The sequence below is a fragment of the Globicephala melas genome, chromosome 13, assembly GCF_963455315.2.
Source record: "Globicephala melas chromosome 13, mGloMel1.2, whole genome shotgun sequence".
Lineage (NCBI taxonomy): Eukaryota > Metazoa > Chordata > Mammalia > Artiodactyla > Delphinidae > Globicephala > Globicephala melas.
In genome coordinates, this window is record NC_083326.1 from 13,822,853 (window position 1) to 13,849,070 (window position 26,218).

Genomic DNA, 26,218 nt, shown 5'->3' on the forward strand with positions numbered 1-26,218 from the left:
TAAACTGTAAGCATTATTGACTAACAACAACAAAAAAATGTGACTATATAGAATTAGTCACATTTTTAGATCATGCTTATTCCTTAATGTTATACTGTGAATATTTTCTCCCAATTAATAATATTCTTTGAAAAGATGCTTTAATGGTTTATAATATTCTAGCGCCTGATTATACCATAAGTTAATCACTTCTCTCTTGGACTGGAAAGTTGCTTCCAGTATTTTCTTATATATGATGCTGTAATGAGTATCTTTTGCAGATAAATATTGGCCTGCATCTCTGATTATTTCTTGGGGATTAATCCTTACAAATAGATTTGTTGAATCAAAGGCATCAATTCTTTGAATGTTTTGATACCTCCTGCCATACTGCTTTCCAGAAACACTTGTGATAATTTCTTTGCAGTAGCAGAGTATTAAAATGTCTGCCTCTCTTTAGAAAGTGTTAGCTATTTTTGCATCTGGGACCACCTGTTAGATGAGAACTTCAGTTTTGATGTTATCACATATATTCATGTGTTTTATTCTCTCACACTTTCTAGGTAATTTTTTCCTTATTGCTTTGTAAGTGTTTTGCATTATTTCTTTATTACAGATACCAGTAATTTATGTAACACTAACTATGATAGTAAAAGTGGAAAGGTATGAGGGAAACCTTCAACAAAACAGGTTTTCCAATGAAATTTTCTCTGGGTTGGCTAAGGTTTAGTGTGTCATACAGTCTGAATGTTCATACAGTCTGAACGTAATCCCCCTTGAACGCTTTACCTGTGGAGGCAACTCTGTCTTCCGCCTGCCTCTCCGCCTCCCCCTTCACTGCCCTGCCTCCTTGAACATAGTACATCAATCTCATCAAAGACTAGTCTGATGAAAATGAGTAATCAGTGCGAAAGGACTAGCCTCTCCAAGTTGTTGTTTGTCATGGAACACCTGGGTGACTCCGATGGAGGGGGTCACCCCATTAATGACACATCAGGACTAACTGCCCTTGTTCAGTGTGTCCTGGGAGGTTGAGCAACAGGGAAGCCCAGAAAATCTTATTTCCACCTCTCCCCGAGAAATGACCTTGTCTGTACTGTTTTCGCTTAATGGTGACAAAGGTAGAATGAGACCCATCTCTGAATTCTTGAAGCCTGGTTAAGATCAACGCAGTCCCGTAGTTCTGCAGTCTTTCTCTTAGCAGTGTTGTGTGCCAGGGTACTCTGCACAGTGTGTCACCATCATCGCTTTGCTTCTGTGCCCCATTCAAATGGGGCCAGGACAGTGTCTTTTATTTCTGATGCCTGTCCTTGCCTGGAATATAGCAGGTACTCAGTTAATACTAAGATGTTATTTGAATCCTAATATCAGTTTGTCTCCTTATAAAGGCTGAAAAGAAAGAATGTAATACCCAAATAGCTTCACTATGCAGAGAAAACAAAAGGTTTGGAAAACAGCATTTCTCTTCTAATCCACAAAGCGTTGAACTTCCTAGAGAGCAATGTTAATGAGTTGCACTGAACACCAGCACTAGGACAGTAACTGGTTGCCAAGAGTGAATCCTGTTGAGTTTTGTTGTAAATAATACTACCAGTTTGATCATCTCCACCCAGATCCCCATGGGGCTTCCACGCAGCATGAATAATGAGGGAGCATGGGATACTTAGTGTGCTGTGAGGCAGCATGGGATACCTAGTGTGCTGTGGTTGGCCGGCACCCAATTTATACTATAAGGTAATCAGTGTCAGATTAGATCAGCAATCCCAGCAGAAGTTAGGGGGCTTGGAAGGAGCAACAGAGAACCTCAAAAGTCTCGAAAGAGAGGAAAAAACAGAATCAGTTACAACAGCTGTCATTCTCAGGCTGTGAGAATTTATTATTAATACATAATATTCTCTGGTCCTTACAGTGACGCTCTGAGTTAGGAATTATCGTTCCCGTTTCATTCATGAACCACCTGAAGTTAAGAGTGGTTAAGTTAAGGGTGGTTAAGTGACTGTCTGAAGGTCACTTAGAGAGTTGGTGAAGTTGAGATTTGAGACTCCAGTGGAGATGGTCAAGGGCACCAAATGAAGAAGTACCAGCCGAGGAGATAGATGGTCTTCTCGCCTACTGCCCTCCATGGCCCTCCTGGCTTTCTTAAAATTATAAAAGTATTATGTGTTACTGGTTAATAACAGCAACAAAAGTCTTCAGAGTACAGGGAGTACCATGAAAGCCGGAACCTCTGCCCCTAGAGCTGTACCCTGTGTCTACTCCCCGTAATAGAAGCTGCTGATGAGCTTTTTATGTGTCTTTCCTAAACCTTGTGGTGGTCTAGCTGGGGGGAGGTAAGTCTTGAACATAACCTACCATTGACCTCAGGATTTGGCCGGCCTTTCGTAGTAAAGGTGTGGAGAGTGTGAGATCTGAGAAGTAGAGCTTCAGGGGGCAGAAGCTTCTTCCAGAGCTGCTGCCTCTATCAGACAGCTCAAGTCAGTATGAAAAGGTCTCTGGGAGCTGAATTCTTCCTCTCACCACTTCTGCGGAGCATCACGCTCAGATGAAGGCCATCAGGGGTTAAAACAACAAGCAAGCTTTTGAAAAGAAGCTGGTGATGAGGCTTGCTGTCCCTCAGCCTTGCCCTTCCCCCTAACACACATGCACACCTGCCTGCCTTTTGTTTCGGTTATTGCTCAGGTGATATGTTCTTGATACCTCATAGGTAAGTTGGTTAGAGCTGGTAACGTGTATAAGAAAATACCAGCCCAGTGATGATCAAGGGGGGGTTCTCGTACAACTGTGGGCTTCACCCTTCATTCCCTGGTGGAGAGGATAGGGTGTTATTCCCTCTTCCTGCCATATCTTTAGGAAGCCAATCCGTATTTACTTAGGATGGGCTGGGCTATTGTTATTACGAATGAAGAGAAGTGAGTTTGAATTATTCTGAGATTCAGAATATCCTAACCAAAAGGAATCGTCCAGTCCACTGGCTTTAAACTTCATTTTTTTAAGCTATAGAACCCTGTCCAAAAATATTCTAACATGAACAACCCGTATATAAAACAGATTAAGGTGGAAATGGTAGCCTGTAGCCTGAGTTACAGGAAATGGTAGCCTCAGTTATCCCGAGATAGTTAAGCAGAACTGCTTGAAAACCACTAATTTAGTCCAACCACCTGTTTGTTTGTTTGTTTGTTTTTGCGGTACGTGGGCCTCTCACTGTTGTGGCCCCTCCCGGCACAGGCTCCGGACGCGCAGGCTCAGCGGCCATGGCTCACGGGCCCAGCATGTGGGATCTTCCCGGACCGGGGCACAAACGCGTGTCCCCTGCATCGGCAGGCAGACTCTCAAACACTGCGCCACCAGGGAAGCCCCTGATCCTTTTTTGTTTAATCCTTTTTGTTGCCCACTCCTGGGAGTGTAGTCGGTGCTCTGTAAACATTTGTTGATGGGAGTGGTACTGCTGTACTGTTGGAAAGGGAGACGGATCTGGACAGCTGGCTCCCCTCCCCACTCCAGCCCCACCACTCTTGAACTTACAGCCTACCATCCTTTCACCAGCCCATCCCAAGCCCTGTGCTCCCTTCCCTTGAACTTGCTCCTACTGTCCTTTCACCAGCTCCCACCCTTGGCCTTTGGTTCTCTGTTCACCTTGAATTCTTTTCCAGGAAGTTTCCTGGTCAGTCTTTCACATAGTCGCCGTAGTACCTACTTCTGCCTGGATGAACACTCAAGACAGGCCCAGACATGCCTTCCTTGTCACAGCTGGGGGACAATGTCCTCAGAGACCCCACCCTCAAACCCCAACTGTGTGTGTCACTCATTGTGAACTATTCAGGGGATATGAACTGAGGTCAGTAAATGATTAGAGGAAGAATGTGGATGTTCATTAAAGTGAGTACCTAGCTCTTTACTGCAGTTATATAACAAGCAGTAATCGTGACAGCCGGGGGCATGAAAAGAAGAGATGGCAGTCAGCAGAGTTTTTTGTCTTCTCTGTGATGTGTGTGTGTGTGTGTACGAGCGTGCATGCACCTCCATTGCATACTGGGAGCTATTGAGATAACAGATATCAGGCCGTGAGCTCTTTTTAGCAATAGCTTGGTGGCTGGAAATAGAAAATGGGTTTCTATAACTAGAAAATACTCTTTTCAAATACCTTGTAGAACAGTGGTTCTCAGAGTGTGATTCCTGACTCAAGAGCACCAGCATCACTGGGCGTTTATTTGAGATGCAAATTCTATGGTCCCACCCCAGACCTACTAGATCCTTTGCGGGTATTTGGGGCTGGGGCCCAGCAATCTGTGTTTTAACTACTCCCGCCCCCAGGCAGTTGTGATAGGCTCAAATCTGAGAACCACTGACCTAGAATTATACTCCCGGTCCGTCACCCGGACCGTGGCTTTGATTAGGAAGGCGTTCTTAGGGTCTTTAGACCTAGATTAGGTTCTGGTTCTTGGTTCATCTTTATTCTGAGGCTGAGGGTGCTCTCCAGATAAGGGGAAGTAGGTGCATCTGGTTAGATGTTCTTTAGTGAAAGAGCATCTGTGGTTTATGGTTAAGTGACAGAGGGTTGACTAATACCTTCTTCTAAACCAGAATGTTAAAAATATTTACTCAGAATATAACTAAGAAAATTCTGTTGTGTTTTTGTGTGTTTGTTTAAGGAGATGGGGGTGTAGCTTCTACTGAGATGCATCTTACGGGTGATAACTACTACACGTAGGCACCAACAGTATTTTTCACCGACGTTTGATTCCTGTTTTTGGATATCAAGTATAGTCCTGTTAGTACTAAACTTTGCATTTTATCACACCGTTCTCTTTCCTTAAGGGATTTCACGGCATATTTATTGAGCTATCTAATAAACACCAATATCGTCTTAAGCATTTTATGGTACTCTGTATAATCTTTAGAAATACCCTGGAAGTTGCAAAATAAGGGTTAATAGTCGTGGTATGTATAACTACTAAAGGATAACTCTGAAATTGGATAGAAATAAATCATCCACTATCGATAATTAGATGAGTGAAAATTTGGGGATTGAATACACGAAGGCCCTTCCTATGACTTTAAGGATCTCAAGTGTAAAACAGAAGAACCTGGATCCCAAATTATTATCGTTTAACTAGATTTGAGCTCTCCCAGTGTTAGCGACTCCGGAACGTGTGAGGAGTGGACTTACCAAGCTCTTCATAGATAATTCACATTAAGTAATCCTTTCAATATACTTCTGGCTAAAAGTTTTCAGTTTCCCAAGGAAATGATAGGAACTCTGGAACTTGTAGTCAGGAAACCTGAAATTTAATCAAGACTTTACTGAAATCTGTAACTTTGGGCAACTCTGTTGACTTACTGGGCTTTAATTTTTTTGTGTGTATGTTTTTGTTTTAATGTATAAGATGATATATGTTGACTTAGATGAACAATGCCTGTTTTACCTCTACTGAAAGAAAAATAATTTTTACCAACGTAATGGAAATCAGAATATAAATAAGATGCAAACTAAATTTTCTAGCTAGATTTTACTAGTCTGAACAAATTTTATATGCCTTTTAATAATTTTTCTTGTGATCTTTTCAGAATCTGATTGTGCTTAGAAAAAATACTATGGGAGATTAATTCTTTTGCATTAAGAGTAGAGAAGATGATCTTTAAAATTAGAATACAAGTTTGATGTTGGTTTTGCTTTTAAATAAACATCCATGGTTCTAGGTGATAGAAACTTTCCTCAGTATATTTACGTAGTTATAAGCATGTTAAAAATGTTCCTGCTAAGTTTGTGAAATTTATACAAGCTGGTCATTAAGTGATATTTTTGCATTTTCAGTTAGGTTATGGCTACTTTCCTTTTTGTATTTTTAAAATGAAAAGTATAATCCTATTTTTTCTTACAGTGATCCATATGTGAAACTTTCATTGTACGTAGCAGATGAGAATAGAGAACTTGCTTTGGTACAGACAAAAACAATTAAAAAGGTAAGGTCCATCCTTAATTAAACATCTTTTAAGTCATAATTAAATCTCATTAAATTATGTCTCTGAGCTCTGTAGAAGTTTATATTTTAAGATGGCAGTATTTGCATTTTAAGCATCTCTCAGTATGAAATCTATAAATTCGATTCAGACTTTTCAGTGTTAACCCAAGATACCGGTTTTGGCTTTTAGTTAAATGACTATAAAAACAGTATTAAAATATGCATTATTACAAGTAGAATTTTTTTTCCCTGCAAAGAATAAAGCAAAACAAGGACTTGTTCTTGTTGGCTTGTTAGTTTATGAAAAGAAATTTAAAGCAATTTAAAATACATTTAATGAAATGAAGTGGCTTGTGGATTTGGTAGGCACAAAGGGAATGGTTTAACTTAAAACAGGTATTACCAAAGGAAGCAAAATACTTGCTTAGCTACACAAAAACAAATAAAAAATGTTAACAATAAAACTACACATTTGTGTGTGTGTATGTTTCACTTTTCTAAATTGTACACCTATGATTTCATTAAAGATTTGTTTCCATAATTATACCTTAATTCATCTGTCTCCATATTTTTATATACATCTATAAAATATACTAAAACATATATCCATATTATCTCTTAACTCATCTATCTCCATGTTTTTATATACATCTATAAAATATATTAGAACATAGATTTCTATCCATAATTATATCTTAATTCATCTATCTCCATGTTTCTGTATATCTATCTATAAAATATATTAAAACATATTTACTCCATATTTGGAGCATTTATTGAAGATGCATGTTTTCTATCAGAAGTACTGTTCTTATCTGTGCTTCAGTATTACTTATAGATTCCTCTTATTTTTCCCTCCCCACCTTTGCGGGGTAAACAGTTTTAACACTCTGTGTGATAAGCAGTTCCTGGAGAGCGTGATGGCTTTTAAAAAATGGTAATTCTCCTGCCATCGTGCAGACGACGCCAGGGGTCTGCGGCCAGGTCATTTTCTGTAAGGAAGACACAGCAGTCTAGCGTGTCTTCCACCTGGCATTCCGACTGGCACTTAAAATCAGTTTAGCGAACAGGAGCCGGTATTTTGATGAGTGGGGAGGATTCCTGTGAAGGACGGAGGCCATTGTTCCCTGTTGGGCGCTGCCGCTGGTTGAGTTTCCAGCGGGGCGGGAGGCCCGCCTTGCAGGGAAGGCAGTCGGGGATCTGATTGCCTGCCAGACACGGAGGGAGCAGAGAACCAAAGCCACCACAGCCGGCGATCGGGGATACTGAAATGTGTTTCCTTCCGAGGGGAGGTCCTCCTCCCTCCGCTCCACGGTAGAGGGTGTCGCTCCGTAGCCGGGGCTGCGCTGCCTGCCTCATTCGGCAGCCAGCCTCCTGGTTAGTATTTCTGTGCTGCGCCCGGGGTTTAAGAACTGTTTTCATCGTCCTCTCCTCGTGGCCGGGTGCCTGGTCCTTCATGCGTGTTGTGGTCTCACCTGTCTGTTTCCTTCCCTCACCTGTCCTTTGCCTCTCCCCATCTGCATTTCCCTGAAGCTGGGCTCCGGACCGGCTGCAGCCCGTGGCGGACCTGGGCCTGCTCCCACCTCTCCCCCGTCCTCCACCCAGCCCTCTCACTCGTTACCATCCCCGGCTCGATTCACAGCTAGAAGTGTGAAACCCCTTGATTTAGGGTTAAACGCCCCGTTGAGTTGTGGGTGGGGAAATTGCTGATTTTTTTTTCTTTAATGCCAGTTCAGTGTTTCACAAATTCAGTTTATTTTTTTATGGTGCTTTGTGTTGCTTTTATTTTGCTGCTGCTTCCTGCACTAGTTTTTAAAGGAAATAGATTGATAAAGACAAATAGCATTCTAAGTTTAAAATATCTGTAGTCCTTGGTGAGGTGGTGGTTTTCAGTCTCAAATTTTTACATATAATTTTTGAGAGACGTGTTTATTTCAGAGTGTGATGCATGTCCAAATGCACAAACACATGTGTAAATGTATTCTCCCATAGTATGTTTCATCTTAGTTTCGAAGGCTGTTTGGTAGTCCGTCTTTTATCCAAGCTGAGGACAAAAGTATCATTCCATGTCCTTGTGAGATGTATATTTATATGGATTGATGTGGACATGGGTGGATGGATGGGTGTGGATGGGTAGAGAGGAGGATTGGAGGATAGGTAGATGAATATTTTTAAACCTGGTTATTTGGGGGAAAAGAGTTCACTTTTGGTTTATAACTGGCAGAGTTTTTTCATGTTATATAATCTGATCATCAGTATTGTTCTTTATAAAATAGTCTTCAGATTTCAGTTTTTGTATAAATAGTGAACACTGTCACCCTCCTGCCACCTGCTTCTTTGCTCTCCAAGACAGATTTGTAGCAGGTTGAGGGAAATAAGCAAAGTTCATTTCCTTCTTGATAGAATAATCATATCAGTGTTAATTTCTTGAAGAATATCTTTGTTTTCACGATGATGGCTCTTTGTTAGGTCCCTGACATTATTCCTTCTGGTTGATAGCATGAAATTTATGGTTTCTTACCTGTGAATCATCTGTTTCATAAATACATCCCATCCCCATCTAGTTTGATTGATAGAATAGTCTCAGATAATTGACTAAATGCTTCCTCTATTGCCATTTTGAAAATCTCTTAGCTGTGTTTTTAGTGGGGGAGAAAGAAAAAGTTTAAGCAACTGTGTGGACTGCATTGTACTAGTAACTGTTAATGTTTCAAAAGACTGTAAAATAAATTACAAGATGATTTCTCTTCCAGACGCTGAACCCAAAGTGGAATGAAGAATTTTATTTTAGAGTAAGTTTTTCTTTTTTGGGGGGGTTAATAATTGTTATTGATAACTAGATTGATCTATTATCACAACAGACTCACATTGAGTGACATCTGTTAAATTTTTATTATGAAATTCCTTTTAAGAGGAGAAATGGTTGGGTAGCTTCCTAATGTGCCCCAAATTTTCAGAGACTGTGACTAGTGGTAACAAAATCTGGACTTGTTTCATTTTGGGATGTTTGAGGGAAACAAAAAGAAAGTCATCCAAATACCATATTTTAGCTTTTCTATGCAAGTTTTTCTTTTAAAAAAAATAAGGTAAAATATAATTAAAACAAGAGCTTATTTATTTCTATGAGACACGAACCCAGTAGAAGCGACATGATTAAAAAGAAGCCTAAAGGTTGCCAATCATGTTCCAATTAGGAAAGAAAATTTTTACAATTCAAAGATTCAGTGTGAGTTTGTGTGTAATATAAAACTACTTCTGGAGTTTAAATATCACCAAATTAGGTAGATTTCCTCAACCTTTTATATTTAATATCTAGAAGAGCTATGTGTAGAGAGACTGAATTCTGTGAATTAATGGAGACTGTACTATTCAGTGAATTTTTGCAGTTGCTTTTTTTTTGTACTGAAATTTTGAAAATATTAAGCTGCTCAGGTATTTAATGGAAAAGAGGGTTTTTTCCTCTTCAGGATGAATTAATTTTTTTTTTTTTTTTTTTTGCGGTACGCGGGCCTCTCACTGCTGTGGCCTCTCCCGTTGCAGAGCACAGGCTCCGGACGCGCAGGCTCCGGATGCGCAGGCTCAGCGGCCACGGCCCACGGGCCCAGCGGCATGTGGGACCCTCCCAGACCGGGGCACGAACCCTGTCCCCTGCATTGGCAGGCGGACTCTCAACCACCGCGCCACCAGGGAAGCCCAGGATGAATTAATTTTTATCATCTGTATAGTTGTGATATTAAAAACTACTCTACTTCCAGAAATGCTCTAAATAAGATCTTCTGATTGGTGTAGCTTTCCAAAGAACAATATTACCATTAGACTCGTTATAATTGGTCCTGATTTCTTCCTTTCAATCACAATGGTGTCTTATGTGCTCCGAACTTAGATCGCCATATACGACATCTGTTTTCTATTATGTTCAGAGCTAAAATATGGCATGGATATTTTAATGCTTGGTGAGATCCTATGTGTAGCCTCTACCAGATGTATTTTAAATTACTTCATGAAGGACTGAAAAAGTAATGGGGGCAGATAGATATTATTGGCCCGTAGCTAACTCTCAGATACAGCTTTCCACTTGTAATACTCCAAATTACTTAGACTTCTTTCAGTTTAACACCTTGGCCACATTTCTGTAAATTTTAGTACATCCAAGGTTTTTTTCAACTTATATAAGCTCTAAATATATGTAAACTCTATTTTTTTTGGGGGGGGGCATTTAAAAAAACATTTTTGTTGTATTCATGGCACAAATCTTTATTGAGTGCTTACTGTATGCCGGCTTCTGCAACAGCCTGTGGATGCACTGGTCAGCAGTACAACCCTTCACTGAGCTTTCAAACAGACACTAAGCCCCCTGCCCACCTGCCTGCTCCATCACTAGGCTAAGAGCAAGCCAAGGGGTCAGAAGCACAAGTCGTGTTCTCTGTACCATCAAATGTTATTTCATTCCCTTCTCCCTCCCTCTACGTAGTGATGGTGGACCTGGGTCCTACCACTTACATCCTTTCCAACCCTGGAGATGGCCCCCCCCAAGGACTCGCACTCCCCACAGGCTCCTTGTCTCTCACTAAGAGAGAGGAATCCTCACTTGGTAAGGTTGTGTTCCAGGATTTACGTACAATGATAGAAATGAGAACACTTCCCACCATGTCCCACACATGGTTGGTCCTTAACTAAGTGACATTGAACACTTGAGTCCGAAGGATGATTTCTGCCATTTCAGTGAGGTTTGGGTAAAGAGACAGAAAGAAGCAAAAAGACATCGAAAGCCCAGTATCTCTGACATTGACCCCACAGTTGCTGGAAGAGGGGCCATCTTTTATTTCTTTGTCTCTCTAATGGCTCGAACCATGGGCTCTGGAGACTCGCAGGCCAGACCTGGTGGGGCTCCTGGTTGCCCTGCATAACCAGCTCCTGGGCAAGTTACTTTCCCCTGCTGGGCTCAGCTCCTCATTTGTAAAATTGGGGTGACAGTTATACATCATAGGGCTGCTTTGAGATAAACGAGATCATGTGGTTTTGATATTTAATAAAGGAGATAGTGCCTAAAAAGTACTCGTACAATGGTAAAGAGCCACTTTTTACTATTTTCTTCATTATTTTTTATCATTGCTTTTATTATTAGGCCTAAGAAATTTCCTCAGGCGTAGACCTTTGCGAGGATGTAGCCTTTGGTGTACAGGCACGACGATGCCTTTTTAGGGGAGATTTAGCAACTGTTAAAAACTACTTAGAATTATCCTTTCTTATGTTAGAAAAGCAGCTTAAAATTAAGCGTTTTATTCTTCTGATATGTCTAAATATTAGACATAGAATAATAATAGAAATCAATAATAGAAAACTTGATTTAGTTGATGAAAGAGCAGGTTAATTGTTTACATTACACAATTTATTTGGGTGTGTTATAAAGCATTTTATTCTTTCAGTCTCTTATTTCATTCCTTGAATTATTTCTGCCCATTTAAAAAATATTATTTCTGTCCCTCATAGGTAAACCCATCTAATCACAGACTCTTGTTTGAAGTATTTGATGAAAACAGACTGGTAAGTGGGTCCCAATTTTTAATTTTTGCTTCATTTTTTCAAAACCTGAATTTTTAGAGCAGCATCTTTTAAAAACCTGTATTTATGTTGTACTTCTGCCAGTATACATGTCCCTCAATAAGACCATTTTTGTCCCATTACTAGTTCAATGTTCATAATTCAAACATTTTTACATGGGTAGGACAATTAATTTGTGTCTGTGTATGTTTGTATCGTAGTTAATATTTGTGAAAGTCACACTGGTGATTTATCAGACCATGTGTTTATGCTCTTCTTCTGGGGATACAAACGACAGGCAAATCTGTCGCCACCATTACTCACGTAAATGAACCTTTCAGGGTTTTTATGTATAAGCCAGACCATGTGACTGTGACATGTTCAGTAATGAATCTCTCTGGGAAAACAAAACTCTAATTAACAGTATATAGCAAACAGTGAATCTATATTTAGGAGGTACAATTAAGCTGTTTTTTAAAAGTGGGACTTTCTCGAGGGAAATTCATAGATAGTAACTTCAAAGAACCAGAAATATGCCTGAGGCATAAAACTGGTACATACATTTTATATAGATTGATAGGTAAGTAGGTATACCTGTGTGTATGTATGTAACTGATAGAACTTACATTTCATTTTAGAAATGGAGTTTCAGAAGCAAATCTGGCTTAAAGCACTTTGCCGGATTTAACTCCCTAGAATGTATACATCAGATACCTATGAGCCAAGCATTCCAACTATGAAAATGAATATTATTATGATATGTATAACGTTTTAAGGTGCTCTCAGAAGTGGTATTATAACTCAGTGGAGTCAGTCATACTCAGATTTGCTTTCCCTGAAACTTATGTACAGTCGTCCCTCAGTATCCATGGGGGGATTGGTTCCAGGACCCCTGCAGATACCAAAATCCAAGGGTGCGGAAGTCTCTAATATAAAATGGCGAAATATTTGCATGTAACCTAAACGCATTCTCCTGTATACTTGAAATTTATCTCTAGATTACTTATGATACGCAATACAATGTAAATGCTATGTAAATAGTTGCCTGTATGAGGCAAATTCAAGTTTTGCTTTTTGGAACTTGCTGGAATTTTTTTCCCCTGAATATTTTTGATTCGAGTTGGTTGAATACATGAACGCGGAACCCGCAGATACGGAGGGTCCAACTGTATATTATTTGCTTCAAAGAAATGTTCTTATGGACCCTTCTTTCTGCAGAATTCAACTGAAACTTACAAGTTTTTGAATAGCTTGAGTTTAATAGAATATTTGGTCTGGAGGAGCCTTATAATGTTAACTCATTTAATTCTCTGTCCTTGCAAATGAAGAAAGAGAACTGAGGTCTAGAGCCCTTATGTAATTATGTAACTGCTGGTCTCCGAAGTCTCAGGCCAGTGGTGGTGAATAACCAGGCCTTTAACCCTTAGGGAACTTGGGAGTATATTTGATCTCCTATGCCTTGTGTTACTCCAAATTAGAAAGCCAACAGATGCTGGCCCACCATCCTGATAGCTTTTCTAGTAAAATATATGGATTCTCGGTGGTTGCATTGAACTGGACATTTTGTACCTTAGGTGATACTTAGTAGTACTGAGTAGCTAAAATCACTTTTGCTTTGTGTATGCAGTTATTTTCTTGTTAAATCGAATGAGAAATTCTGCTTGAGGGTGCAGTTCTTAGCACTCCATCTTTCATCCAGCAAACACTGAATTCAGCAATGTTCAGCAGAGTAACAGTAAGTCCCTGGAGACGTAGATGCAGCCACAAGACTAATCCTTACTCTCTCATTTATTGAGCATAATAACACTTCAAGGTGAAGAAATGGTCAACTTTGAGGAAAAATTGCCTCTTGTCAGACGGGCTTTAACTCATTATTTTTCTTCTATTAAAGGAAATTCACTGTAAAAAATTTTGTTTTCCAATATCTAAAAGAATGACTGTTGTTGAGATGACCTTGCCATGAGCCCTAAACTATACTTCCAAGCCCAAAAGGGCTTTGAATCTATGCAGAGCTCTAAGAAATCCCATTTGAATACAAACTTTATCTGAAAAATGGTGTTTTATGTACCTAGCTTTGCCCCAGGCCATCTGCAGTGTTGTTACTATGAAGTGAATGCTGCTGGCAGTGGTTTTTTCTTTGTTGGCTCTTAACCCAGCTAAGACTATCCGTGACCGTAGTTGACTGTAGTGGTGCTAGGCGGTTTTCGCATTAAACAAACTGGCTTCCACTTCTCTCATAGAGATCATTTTTGGCATTTAAAACACATGCCTTTAGAAAACAGATTTGGATGTATGTAAACACAGGTTAATGCTCCACACCCTGGACTCCAGAGCTGTTGACACAGTCATGCTTTACGGATTTTAAAATAAACTTTTTGTCACTCTTTGCAGCTTGGTGTTCCACCCCCCGCCCCCTATTTTTTACTCCCTCCTAAATAAACCTCTTTGTTAAATAACTGATGTTTCTGGATCATGGAAAAGAGTATGTTTAAAACACACAGAATATAGTCCAAGTTAGCTACAAATCCGATGACAGCTTTTTGAACGTGGACTTTCACTTTTATTGCTTAGGTCCTTTTTGGCCCTTCAAAAACAGCAAGATTCTATGTTTGTATCCCAACTGGGGTGATAATGCTGACTTCTTACCGGAAAACAGTCAGCTCCAGGCAGCCTTTCTTCTGCATGGTATTTAAGTTAATTTATTACCGAAACCACATGCCCACCCTTCTTCAACTTTCCTTCCCCTTTCTTTTGGGGGGGGGGGGTGCGGTGGTGGCACAAGGGTGGTTGTTTTTTCTCCTGTCTGGCATAGGGGAGAGAATGTTTTCTCCAGCTGAGCTCCTTTCCTCTGGTACCGCCATGTCTGAGAATCATATTACGTATGAGATTGCGTCTCCCCCCCCCATCTTTTAAATGAAAAATGTTGTAGTAGCCAGAGGCAGACCTTAACTGGCAGTGTTGTAAGTTGTACCCCCCTCCATTTAGCTGTTTTGTTACTTGTAGATCATGGTCTAATTATTTCGTGTTAAAGGGACACTCATCCTGTGGGGCGTGTGATCGTATTTATAGTACATTTTGTTAGTCTGCGTTCCATCATGGTAGTGTGATGACATCAGAAATAACAGGGGAGCATCACATCCGATTGCTCGTGAAAGAGCCTTCCAGCGGCCATGGCATTTTTGCTTGTCGTTATCTGGTTCGGTGGGGAAGTGGGCGGATATACTGCGTGTGCTTCTGTGTTGGATGCCAGGTTTCTCTCACATTGGTTAGAGAGAGTCGCGGTGCCCTGCTTGGTTCGGAAAGAACTGTCCGGTGAGCGCCATGCGGTTAGATTTATAGCAGCATGGCTTGGAGTGTGTTTGCTGCCTTAGTCAGCTGTGAGAGCTCCCTGCTGGGGCCACTCCTGTCTGATGGAAAAGCAGCAGCTGGGAAGGTGCTGTTTCAGGCTCTTGCTGTTTAAAAAAAAAAAAAAAAAAAAAATTGAGAGCGAGAGGGGGGAAAACTCCACTAAGTCCACAAGCTGGCATTGGAGGGGGAGACCGCAGTCATGTGGTTCTGGCCATCCTACCCTCTGTCACAGTGTGGATGAGAGCTTTTTGCTCTTATCCAATCATGCCTGGAATGCCGCTTGCCACTTGGGTTATTTCTGCTATCTGTCGCTCTTGGTGCTGCAGTGCTAACGGTTTGGCAGATGGGACACTTTTTCTTGGAGTTTGTGACTTTGGTTTTTGACTTCTGGCAGCACCAGGCTTCTTGTTGACGCTCGTCCTCTCCCTCCCTGGCCCTCTGGGCACCATGGCCCATCGGCTTCGGTTTCATTTTGGCTCAGGTCGCAGCAACACAGCCCCTGAATCAGAGATTCTAGACCAGGAGAGAGAAGACGACTTTTTCATGGCATTCCACACGCTCCCGCGGCGGAGCGGCCCTCACCCCTTCACCCCGAATGGAGCAGAGGACGGCGGAGGCGGCCTGCAGGGAGGCATGGGCGCGCTCAAGCGCAGCACGTCCATGTTCATCCCACAGCTCCTGAGCCCCTTCGACGCGCGGCCCACCCGGAGCTCGTCCGTGCAGATCTCGCTGCAGCGCAAGGCGGCCGACGGGGCCCCTGACGGGTGCGGGCCGCCCGAGGCCCTGGACGGCGACGCGGGCTCGGTGCCTCGGGGCGGCTGTCCAGAGCCCCCGGAGCCCGGGAGTCCCGAGAGCTCCCCTCCCAGAGCGGCAAGGGTTCTGGGCCCGCAGGTCAATGGTATGTGTGGCCGCCAAGTGCCGGGCCCTGTAGCCCCCGACCGCCTCAAGGAGGCCGAGCCCTTGGCCGTCGGGGGCCGGGAGGGCGGCGGCAGGCTCCGCATCCAGCACCGCGCCTCCAGTGCAGACGTGCGACAGGTGAGGCTGACGCCCTTCGGGGCCGACGGCCAGAGCGGCTCATCGGCGCCGGAGCCCAGGCGCTGGTCCCTGCAGCATGTTCCAGATGCTTCTGGAAGTTCCGGGAAGCGGTGCTTTGTCTTCCAGTTGCAGCAGCCGCAAGCCGGCGCGCCAGGGCTGGCCGGTGACTTCAACTTCGGGTTCACTGGCACCAAGGGGGACAGGTTGGTGAGGTATCCCCGCATTCGTCTGGAGAGGAGCACTTCATACCCCACGCAGCCCCGGGCCGAGCATGGGAGCCCCACGGAAGAGCGCGGCCACCCGGAGACGCCACCTCGGGGCCGCAGGGTGGCTCCCGAAATCCACAGGACCAACTCCGTGGAAAGGACGCCACAGGGTCAGGGCTGCACGTTTAAGATCAGGCAAGATCAAAATGCGGGGCAACAGCATTTCAGAATTCTTGTGACTCGGGGGCCAGAGGAAGCCCCTCTGAGTCCCGAGGAGAGTAACGCTGCCAGCCCTGGTTCCACGGGAGCCTGCGCCTCGGTAAGTGAGTGCGCGTTTCCATGTGCCGGCCGGTTGGTAGGGACTGATTCAAGCCCAGCAAGCTTATTCTCCAGTGTCATTAAAATAAACTCCATCCTCCTCCCTCCTGGGAGTTTCCCTGTTTCGGGTCAGTGTAACTTAATGTTTGGCCGGCTTCTGGGACCATGATTTGTGGTCCAGCCTTTGGTAGAGGTCCATGAAACTAATTAGCGTTTTAGCAAATATCCTCAAAGTCGAATAACTCTGTTTTGAAAAATCCAGACAACCCCTTCCCACCCCTTTCGTCCCTTCTCAATAAAAGAATTTTTTAAATGTATTACTTTTAAGTTAATCTGCAGTGCCCCAACGTGTTGACGATGGAAGTGCATTTAAAAACTGCTTGCAGATACAGCCTGTGACAACACACGCCTTTAAAAAATAATCAGTTCTAATGAAGGTGAGAGGATCTCACGCTAAACTTGTCTAGTTTCTTAATAATTGAGTGTTATGTCAAGTTGGACCAGTTCTTCCTAATGGCCTTTAGCTGTAGAGGGCCAGCCCTTGTTATATAATGTATTGTCTTTGTTTTTTTGTCCCAGTAAGTAATACTGAACAAGCATAGTCACACTCGTGGGACAGGAGGAAATGTGTTTTTGAAGCAGATTGGCTTATGGGCCAAGGCAAGGCGAAACTGATTGGGGACTTGTTAATGGTCAGATTGCACAGCCCTGCAATTTAACACGGCCCACTTGAGTGTCTAAGCTGGACTGCTGTATATAGAATAGTAAGTGCCCGGTCTCCAGCTGTGGAAACGGCGCCCTGCAACAGATTTTGGCCTTTATTGCTCCTGTGTTCGTGCTGTCTCCCTTTCAGTGAAATGGAGCACAGAAAGACAGCTGCTAACTCCACCATGGCAAATGATGACTGCAGCTTTCATCGTTTGTCGTGGGATGAAAAGTTTCATCAGTTAGCTTTCTTTTACTAGTAGTCACTAGCCATTGAGTGCTTTTTTTTAAAGGACAAGCTCCTTATATTTTGAATTGGGATTTTTCCCTTGAATTTCCTGTGATTGCTGGTTTTGAGGATACAACAATGAAATGTCTAGGAGACTTTTTGTTTGGGTTTCAGTTGCGAATGGTGACTTTCCAAACTGGATGACTGAGTATGACTGTGGAATCGTATCGCCTTTTGTGTTGAGAAATATTTTGCGCCACTTGAGTAAGTTTTATCACTGCTCCATCATTGGTTTTCACCATTTTGAAAGCGTAATCAGGAGCTAAATGCAAATATTATATTTTTCTTGGTGTTATGTAACTGTTCCTTCTTCTTTTCCCTTCTATAAACCCTTTTATTATCTCTAGCCCTTCTATTAGGAAATATCTGAGCACATTGTCTTGGTCTGAACCAATACCGTTTTTATACAGTGGTACAAATTTTAATAAAATTTTGATAATAGCTTCTATCCTTCAACTCAAGAAAGTACCATCACAACAGGTGTAGGCTTCAATGGGCAGCACAGTTCCATGCTGAATTTGGACCACCTACCACATGAAGACTGACGAAATGCATTTCCTAAAGTTTTGACAACTGTTCAGTTATCAGAATTTAAATCGTTTTGCAGTTAGATGTTGAGGGCAAACGCATTTATATAATTCCAGTCTCATTTGGCTTGAAGTTTCTCATGAGATTAAAAAACAAATAGAACATACCAATTTACATGCAAGGACCATTCTAACTTGCAAGGGCTATTAGAGTGGAAAATGAACTTCTTCGAATTTGGAAATGCAAGTTCTAGAATCAAGAGCTTTTCTTGGAAAGTAAGTTCCATTTGTGCACAGTAGTTTTTATTTCCGTATTTGTATTTTTGTACACTTACAGAAATTTGTAAATGGTTGGTAGGAAGCTGGTCTTCTTTTAAGAGAAAACTTGTTTCTTCAAGAAGCAAAAACAAAACTTGTCTCATAACAAAACCGTCTGTTCCATTCAACACTTTGTACGTGTTTCATATGGGCAGGGGTGGTGAGTGTAGACGGCAGCTGCCACAGCCTTATTTATCTTGAGGGAAAACATTCACTTGGGCGTCTACAGTCTGGCTGCCACCAAGCTTTTTTGACGTTTCAAATATCTGCTGCTCTGTACAGAAGGGCATTTCATTACTAGTTTACGTGAAAAATCGATTACAGTGTGGTTTTTGACTGATGTCAAAAATCTTTCTCGGAGAAAACCGTTCAAGATTCTTTTTGCGAATGTGTTCATATGTCATGATCTATGCCGTAGACTTTATTACAAGGTTACCTTGTTGAGAAATTTTCTCTGTGCCTCCCAAACGTCCTGTCATAACTGTCGTGAATAAATCTAAAATGCAACGTGATTCTAAAAAATGCTGATCAGATTCCTGGGACCCCATGTGATCATTGATTTTCTACCTGGTCTGACACCTCTGTAAAGTAGAATTGCTTTTTAGAGTTATCAGTTATAATCAGCTGTAATATTTCAGAATTCTTACAACTCATCAGTTCAGTGTGTAGCATTTTAATGGTCATTTACGAATAATTTAGTTATTTTCTTAAATTAGTTTTTTGGGTTCCTTGGTTTGGTTATGAGCTTCTTAACTGCATGACAGTTATTTTGAGGAAGTGGGATCAGTTTACCAGGCGTTTGTGTCCCCTTTCACCATGCTGTCATGCCGGTTTTCTAATCCCACGTTACACTGGGTCCTTGGAAAGTTTCTGGGACTATCTCAGTTTCTTGCTGATACAAAATTCATAATGTAAACAGAGTTAGAAGGGCCCACGGCGGGGGCAAAAACCACGTATTCTGACACCCACTACATACACTACAGGGAAGGAGTGTGCCTTCTTTCCTTCGTCCCAGGTTCTCTGAATTTTCCTCGTGCCCTCTCCATGGACTTACACTTCCCAGAAGTAGCATGGTAGTCTTCTGTGATTAAAAATCCATTTCACTGAACGACAAAGGAATACCCAAACTATTTTTGTTTGGGGGGGAATTTTAGTTTGAATCTCTTTCAGAGAAGGTGATTTGACTCTACAGAACAATTTGGAAATTAGTATTAGTTGTCTCTTTTTTACCTTAAAAAATAACGCTAGGAAAATATGTATAAACCACCCCTTTATTTAAAAGCACCACCACAACAACGCGGTGGATAAAAAAAGCTAGTATTCCTTTCATTGACCTGGCCTCTGATTGGATTCTGTAAACTTTTTCTTCTTGGCTATCTCTCTTAATGTGGTTCTGTACGGGCACATTCCAATATTCTGGAACTTGAAATTTCAACTTAGACAGATGTTTTGAAAAGTGTAGGTGATGACATCAGTAGGTTTGTATACACACAAACACATAGGGCTTGCAGGTGACAACTCCCAACCATCACGTGAAATAGTGTTACTTTACTGTTTCCAACCAAGGTATGTGATGCTATCATTCGGTGTGATAACTCATGACAGTATCCCATTCTATCATTTTGCGTATATACAGAATAGGAATTTTAAAAATATGTATATCTTTGCACAGTTTAGAAGCCTGTGCAGCCAAAATGCAGTTTAATGCGTTCTGTGATGTGACGTCTGAATGCTGAGAATTTTGGAGATGGCCACTCCATTTGGTGCCTTGGAGCGCTGGCCGAATGGACTGGACGGTGCAGATTCCTGACGTGTCCCGGGGGAGTTAAGACTCCCTCGCTGTGTGTTCTCTCTCGTCAGTGAAAGAGGAGGCTAAAAACGTCCAACTCACAGGTTTACCGTGAGGTTTAAATGAGGTGTTATGTTGTTTTTTCCCTTCTTACCCAAGTCTCTGTAATGTACAAATCATTCTCCAAGGAAGGTAATTGGGTTAACGGTGAACAGTCGGTTTTTGATCACAGGGTATTAGACACAAGGCAACATGAATTTAAGGCATACCTGGAAATGTTTACTTCAGTAACGGGCTTTGATCTCCTTTCTGCTGTCATCTCATCTTTCCTGAGTATTTGCCCCTCGGATAATCAGCATCACAGAGCCTTAACATTGCCCTGCGACGATGCGACCCTTGAAAAGACTTCAATTAATTCGTGAGCTGTGCGTCGTAGAACAGGACCTTTAGTTGTATTTGCGCTATTGAATTTTGAAACTTAAAAATAGTTATTTCTGCTGGCATTTCAGACACGTTATTTGTTTACCATGCCATTTTGGTTATATATATACACACACACACACACATATATATATATTTTTTTTTCCATGCCATGTTTCCAGTTGTTTACTTTTCCTTCTTATGGGCTGTGGCTTTTGAGCAGCAGTCTAATGTTATCTGTACAAAATTTTCACGTTATGTGGTTTACAAATGAGGACAGAATTTGGGCATAGGCCTTATTAGATACTGACTTTTAGAGGGTTTTCATAAATGCTGCAGCTGCTTCTCTTGGCTAAGCTTGGAAGCAGAGTTCCTTGGCACTGAAATAAAACTACGGTTTTATAACATGTGCTAATAAGAAAATTGTTATCTCTACATAAAAGTTCACGATACCAGAAGAAATTTACTCCATGTAAGAATTATCTTAAATTTAATAAATCTTGGCTGTCTCTGTATAGTTGATAGTTTAAAATTAATTGAGGCTAATCTAAATGGTAGTCTATAAGCAGATTTTTTAATAAAACTAATTAACTGCATATTATTACTGGTGAGATGGATTAATGCCTAAATATACTGACCTTTTTTAACTCCTAATGATACTACCAAGACATTTGCAAAAATGAGGAAAAAGCTGGAAATTCATGGAAGGTGTTGAAATTGTTGATTGGATGCTCGAATACCAGAATATCTAAGTTTCCACTCTAAATGCCAAAAGAAGCTCGGGGAACCCAGTCCAGAATCGGCTGGTGATTATTGAGAGGTTTAGTATCCTGTCTGCGATCATCCAGTTCCCTTGATTCATACCCGGCAGCATAATATTCCATGTCCTACACAAGAGAGGACGCCAAGACCGTCCACCCGCGATGTAGACCCAGCTCCAGTTTAAAGATGAAAAAGGGCTGAAAGGATAGAGTGTTGAAAATATTAGCTAAAATATGTATTGCAAGAGCTTGGTGAGTTTTCTGGGTAGATGGAGATCATGGAAAGATTTTTAGAAATTATCTTGACTCAGTATGCATCACGGACGTATGATGTTCCCAATGGGTTTTCCTTTTTAAATCTCTTGTTTACTTATTTATTTTTTTGTTACAGCTTACTTGGGAAAATGGGGATGCAGAGGGAATATAAGAAAGTCAGTCAGTGACACAGGTGGCCTGCATTAGTGGGCCCGCATGAAGTTGTCAGTGTCCTGCCTGTTCTGTGCTGTGTCCTGGATTGACACCTCGGTGGTCTCTAGGCATCACCACGTTTTAACAGGAAGTTTAGCTTTCAGGGTGGAGGATGAAGTAGATTGAATTTCAAGAAGCCTGCTTTTTAATCCCTGATCATTTTAGAACCAAGAACTGTTCTGACACTTTTGAATAGAGTGCTTCATGTGAAGGGAGAGGTCATAAAATGAAATCAAAGTAACATAAATTGAGTTGGAAGGGACCCTGCCTGCCTTCTCTGGGTTGACTGTCGTGGCCACGCTTAATGTCACAAATACTTTGTATTGGTTCCTTTAGGTGGCTGCCCCAACTACCTATTCTTTGAAAAACTCTGTGTTTGTTTTAGTGTTAGGTATTGTTCCTTGTACTTGGTAAGCAGAAAGTGAGGAAATTCCTCCGGGGAGGAAAAGAGCAGTGCTTCCCCAAGCAAATCTGCCTTTCAGAATTTACACAGCCTTCTTTTGGGACTTAATTTGGGACTTAATTTTTATAGATCAAGGTAAGTCAGGTGGCATTTACTTCCCTCATGTAATAACTCTGAGGAATCTGCTTTCAATCCGTCCTCTTTTCTTATGTTGTTTACCTCTTTCTTGGGGGCTGGGATGGGGTAGGGAACGTTATCGTTCCGTATTTGATGATTCAGATAGTTTGATAGATTTACAGTTTCTCTTTCCTACTCTGTGGGTCAATCCAGAACTGACAGACTTTTAAAATATATTTCATGACCCACATATGTCATAACTCATCCACTTCCTTGAGAGACTTTTTAAAGCTTCATAATCATACTTGTTGAGGTTTTTTTTTTTCATTTTCTTTTAAAATACACGACTGGGTATTTGACTGTTCAAGGAGGACAAAAAAGCTGCTGTGGTCCAATTGAGTTGAATAGAAGAGTTGAGGTGGAAAAGAAATACTGAAACACGTATACTAAGCTCCAACCGGAGAACCTAGTACTTCTTCAAAGCGGGGAGTTTTTCAGGCCGGGGGTTCTGTTGTAGGACTAACAGCTTTCTTTAACTTTCCTGAGGAGTTAGGCTGAGTTAAGCACTGCATGCTAGCAGCCTAGCTCTTGGTTCCTTATATTCTCTCTCTCATGAGTAAAAGTGCCTTAAGCTCAGTATGTATTCATTAGGTACTTACCAGTTATGCTTTTCCACTTAAAAAAAGAGGTACTAAGTTGTAGTGTAACTTTAAACATTTTAATGCATTTTAATATTTAAGTTTATTTAATCTCTTATCATAGTAGAAACTGTTTTTTTAAATCCTGATATAATATTCTACACGTTAGCATATATTGTGAGGATGCCCAGATGTTGCAGCAAAGGACAAAGCAATGAAAATAGTTTTATATAAACACAGCCAGCCTGCCTAAGGGCCTGCCTGCACCCTAGGGTGAAATTATACTAGCAAGAGATGCTCCTGTATTCTGCAGTTATGGCACTCTTCTCCAACGAATGTATGCAGGAGCCATTTTTTATTTTACATTCATAAACTTAGAGCTGTGAGTTTCCTTAGGAATCATGTAGCCCAATTCCTTTCCAGTTTAAAGATGAGGAAACGGAGGGCATTATTTTCACACTTACAGAGAATATTCTTTTTATCTCACAAGTGTGCAATAATTATTTTTGAATATACAGCATGTGAAGTGCTGTCAGCAGCCTGTCACCTGCTGCCTTTGCTGGGTGTCAGCACTTGCGTGGTGCCTGTTCTCGTGAAATCAATGCTTCTGCTGGATACGCATGCCTCATCTGAGCCGTCGTGTCCACTGAACAGAAAGTTCTATTGATACAAACCAGGTTTCCCAACCTTTTATATTCCAGCATTAAGGCATGCTTACACACAGGACAGGATACCATGGGTCCTGATGGACAGGAGTGATGTCATGCAAAGGGAAGATTGGAACCGGGTCTGGAAAGATGACTAGGATTTGTCCTAGTGGGTCAGTGGGAGGGACGGTATTTTGAAAGACTGAAGGTAGAAACCACCAGTGATGTGGTTTCTATATTTGCCCAAGAATTTCCTTGATCATGATTAGCAGGTTTCAACCAACTGTTTTTTAATGTGAAATGTGGCTGAAGAATTTGGGGGTATGGCTATTGGCATGAATAATTCCTTTCTTTCCCATCAAATGTGGAGTTGAATGAATTCCTTCCTTGCCTGCCTGCCTGCCTTCCACAGAGCTATTCTTTGAGCACCTGCTGGGAGAGTAGGAGGTCCAGCGTGGAGGTGAACGTGGCTAAAATGGGCGCAGTGGGGTGGGATGTGTAGGCTTTGAAGCCAGTGGTGATGGAGTGGGTATGGCACGGAGGGAGAAGGCTGCTGTGAGGATGTGAGGCTGGCAGGCAGTGAGCACAGCAGTGATGGACGCGATCCCATTTATATCGTCATGGCCCACGCTGGCTCCTGTACGGGGACTGCAGAGTCGGAGGAGCGAGGTCACAGTAGTCGTAAATGTCACCTTAGAGGGTGGCAGAGCCCAAGCCCTGGGCCTGGCTCTTGTCCCTGTTCCACACATTTATCCTTCCAGATCCTAGGAACAGTCATCACTTTTCTCAGGAGTTAGTCTAACCTCAATTCTTAGACTGTCAAACCTTAGTACTTAGACTGTCATGTTCATGTTGCAGTGCCTAGGAAATGGGAAGCATTTATTCTCCTTAAGCAAGTGTTATTTCAAGATGCTTTCTGCAGCCTATGTCACGGCAGGATGTGGGTGGATTTATTTTTGCAGGTTTGCACCAGGGAGTCTGCTTCTGATTTGCAGATTGCATTTATTATAAGGCGTATTGTCCATTGATGAATAATGTGTGGGCTACAAAGGAGATATGCAGCTTTTAAAATAGCTCATTTATTCTGCAAGCCTCAGCCTCAGAGACAGGCAGTCCCTTCAGAAGTGGCGTCCGGGAGCAAGGGTTTCTGTGTCTTTTCCCCCGATTCCTGAGGTCATTGGTTTTGCCCTCTGGTTCATCGTGTGTTTCCTTGACGGGCTGAGACCTTGAAACACGGTCACAGTCTCAGTTCATGGAGAAGACATGAGACGGGGAGAGAATTCTGAAGTCACTGCTAAGGAAATTGATGCTCCTTTGTCTCAGCCACTGGCAAGTTCCCTGATAATGTGGATTGAGACAGAGGGAAATACCAGATGTCGTGCTTTGTACTGATGTCCTTCCTGTGGGCGTCAGAAGGTGGCCACAGCCACTTCTCCTCATTTCTTTGAACTGACCTACTAAGGCCTGTGCAGAGGTTCTGGGTTTGGAGAAGCCAGTGGAGTCCTCGGAGAGTGTCAAGTTTCATTGGAGAGAGCGGGCCTGGGAACAGTCTCTCAACGTTACAACCAGGAAAGGGTCAGGGCAGGACGCGAAGTGGTTCAGAGGTGCCTCCCTTACTAAGTGGAGCCCTGCGATCCGCTGATCTTTGCTCCCAGAACCCTCCCTCCAGATAGTTTTTCCTTTTGAACAGGTTTCTTATTTTGCCGAATATGTTGCAATCTTCTCTCAGTGGCCAGGTGGCCTGTGTTGGAATGCTGGTGCGTGTTGCCAAGCAAAACAGATGCAGGAAGATTTGCCTGAAGTGGGGGGAAGGGGGGGGCAGGGAATGTCGGTTGGATTGGGGGCAGGGCGGGGCAGGACTAAATGGTGTTTATCTGCAGAATAGAGGGTCTAACACAGGTTTAAAAAGTCATTGCTTCACAACTCTCAAAAATCATCCTAGGTTCCTGCGAGCATTTCCAGGCCTATCGAAGGCCTCTTTTTTATTTCCCACCCTGCATTCAGAATGGGGTTTAAATGGTTCAGTACAGCAAAGAATTAAGCCGCTGGTTATCAGATTTTTAATTTTATTTTAATGTATTGCTCTTTCTGCTTATTAATCGGTTGACTCTTAATGGAATGGAATCTGCCAGGGATGATGCAGACTGGGTAAGGAGAATTTCACTGATTCTGATCGTTCAGCTCATTCAAGGACCCCCTGGCTAGGAGGGGATTGACTGTTCGGGGGAGAGCGGCACCCCAGTAACTCTGACGCGCCGTCAGGGGTGAGAACAGCTAGTTTAAGAAGTTAATGCTAGTGACAGCCTAAACCTGGGCTTTGACTTGGTCAGTAACCCCTGGTGTAAATACTGATTTAGCGCGTTTATTCTCACATGTTCTTTCACTTTTGCTTGTTCCTGCGGTGGCTCTTTCTGGAGGTGGGGTGTTCTTCTGTGGCTCAGCCCACAAGGTAAGTTTCCGTGCAAAGGAGGCTGTGCGATACCTGTGTTAAGAGCAACAGAGTGTTCCAGTTGGATATTTGCCATGTATATGGAGAAAAGCTTCTCTCCCAAAATAGCTTAGAAATGAAAGCAATAGTTTTCTCCTCAGTTTCCAACTGCAAGAAGCAAGTGAAAGTGGGATTCTAATTCTAGACCGGCAAGACCGGTCTGTCCTGTTGTATCTTACCTGCAAATATGACTTTTCTCCAGGTAACAAAAGTTATCTTCCTTCTGTAAATATTAACTGAGCGCATTTTTGTGGCTTTTGA

At 42.2% G+C, this 26,218-nt stretch overlaps 1 protein-coding gene across 3 annotated transcripts in view; it reads left to right on the top strand.

Annotated features, from left to right (window-relative positions):
- NEDD4L (NEDD4 like E3 ubiquitin protein ligase) overlaps positions 1–26,218 on the top strand; it is a 341,009-nt gene that overhangs the window by 186,102 nt on the left and 128,689 nt on the right. For 2 of the 3 annotated variants that reach the window (XM_030868038.3, XM_030868041.3), the window contains exons 3-5: positions 5,859–5,940; positions 8,693–8,731; positions 11,430–11,483. In XM_030868038.3, coding sequence (XP_030723898.1) covers positions 5,859–5,940; positions 8,693–8,731; positions 11,430–11,483 — 175 coding nt within the window. Of the gene's footprint in view, positions 1–5,858; positions 5,941–8,692; positions 8,732–11,429; positions 11,484–15,103; positions 16,389–26,218 lie in introns of those variants that run through there. The other variant, XM_060311136.2, reaches the window with a different exon arrangement.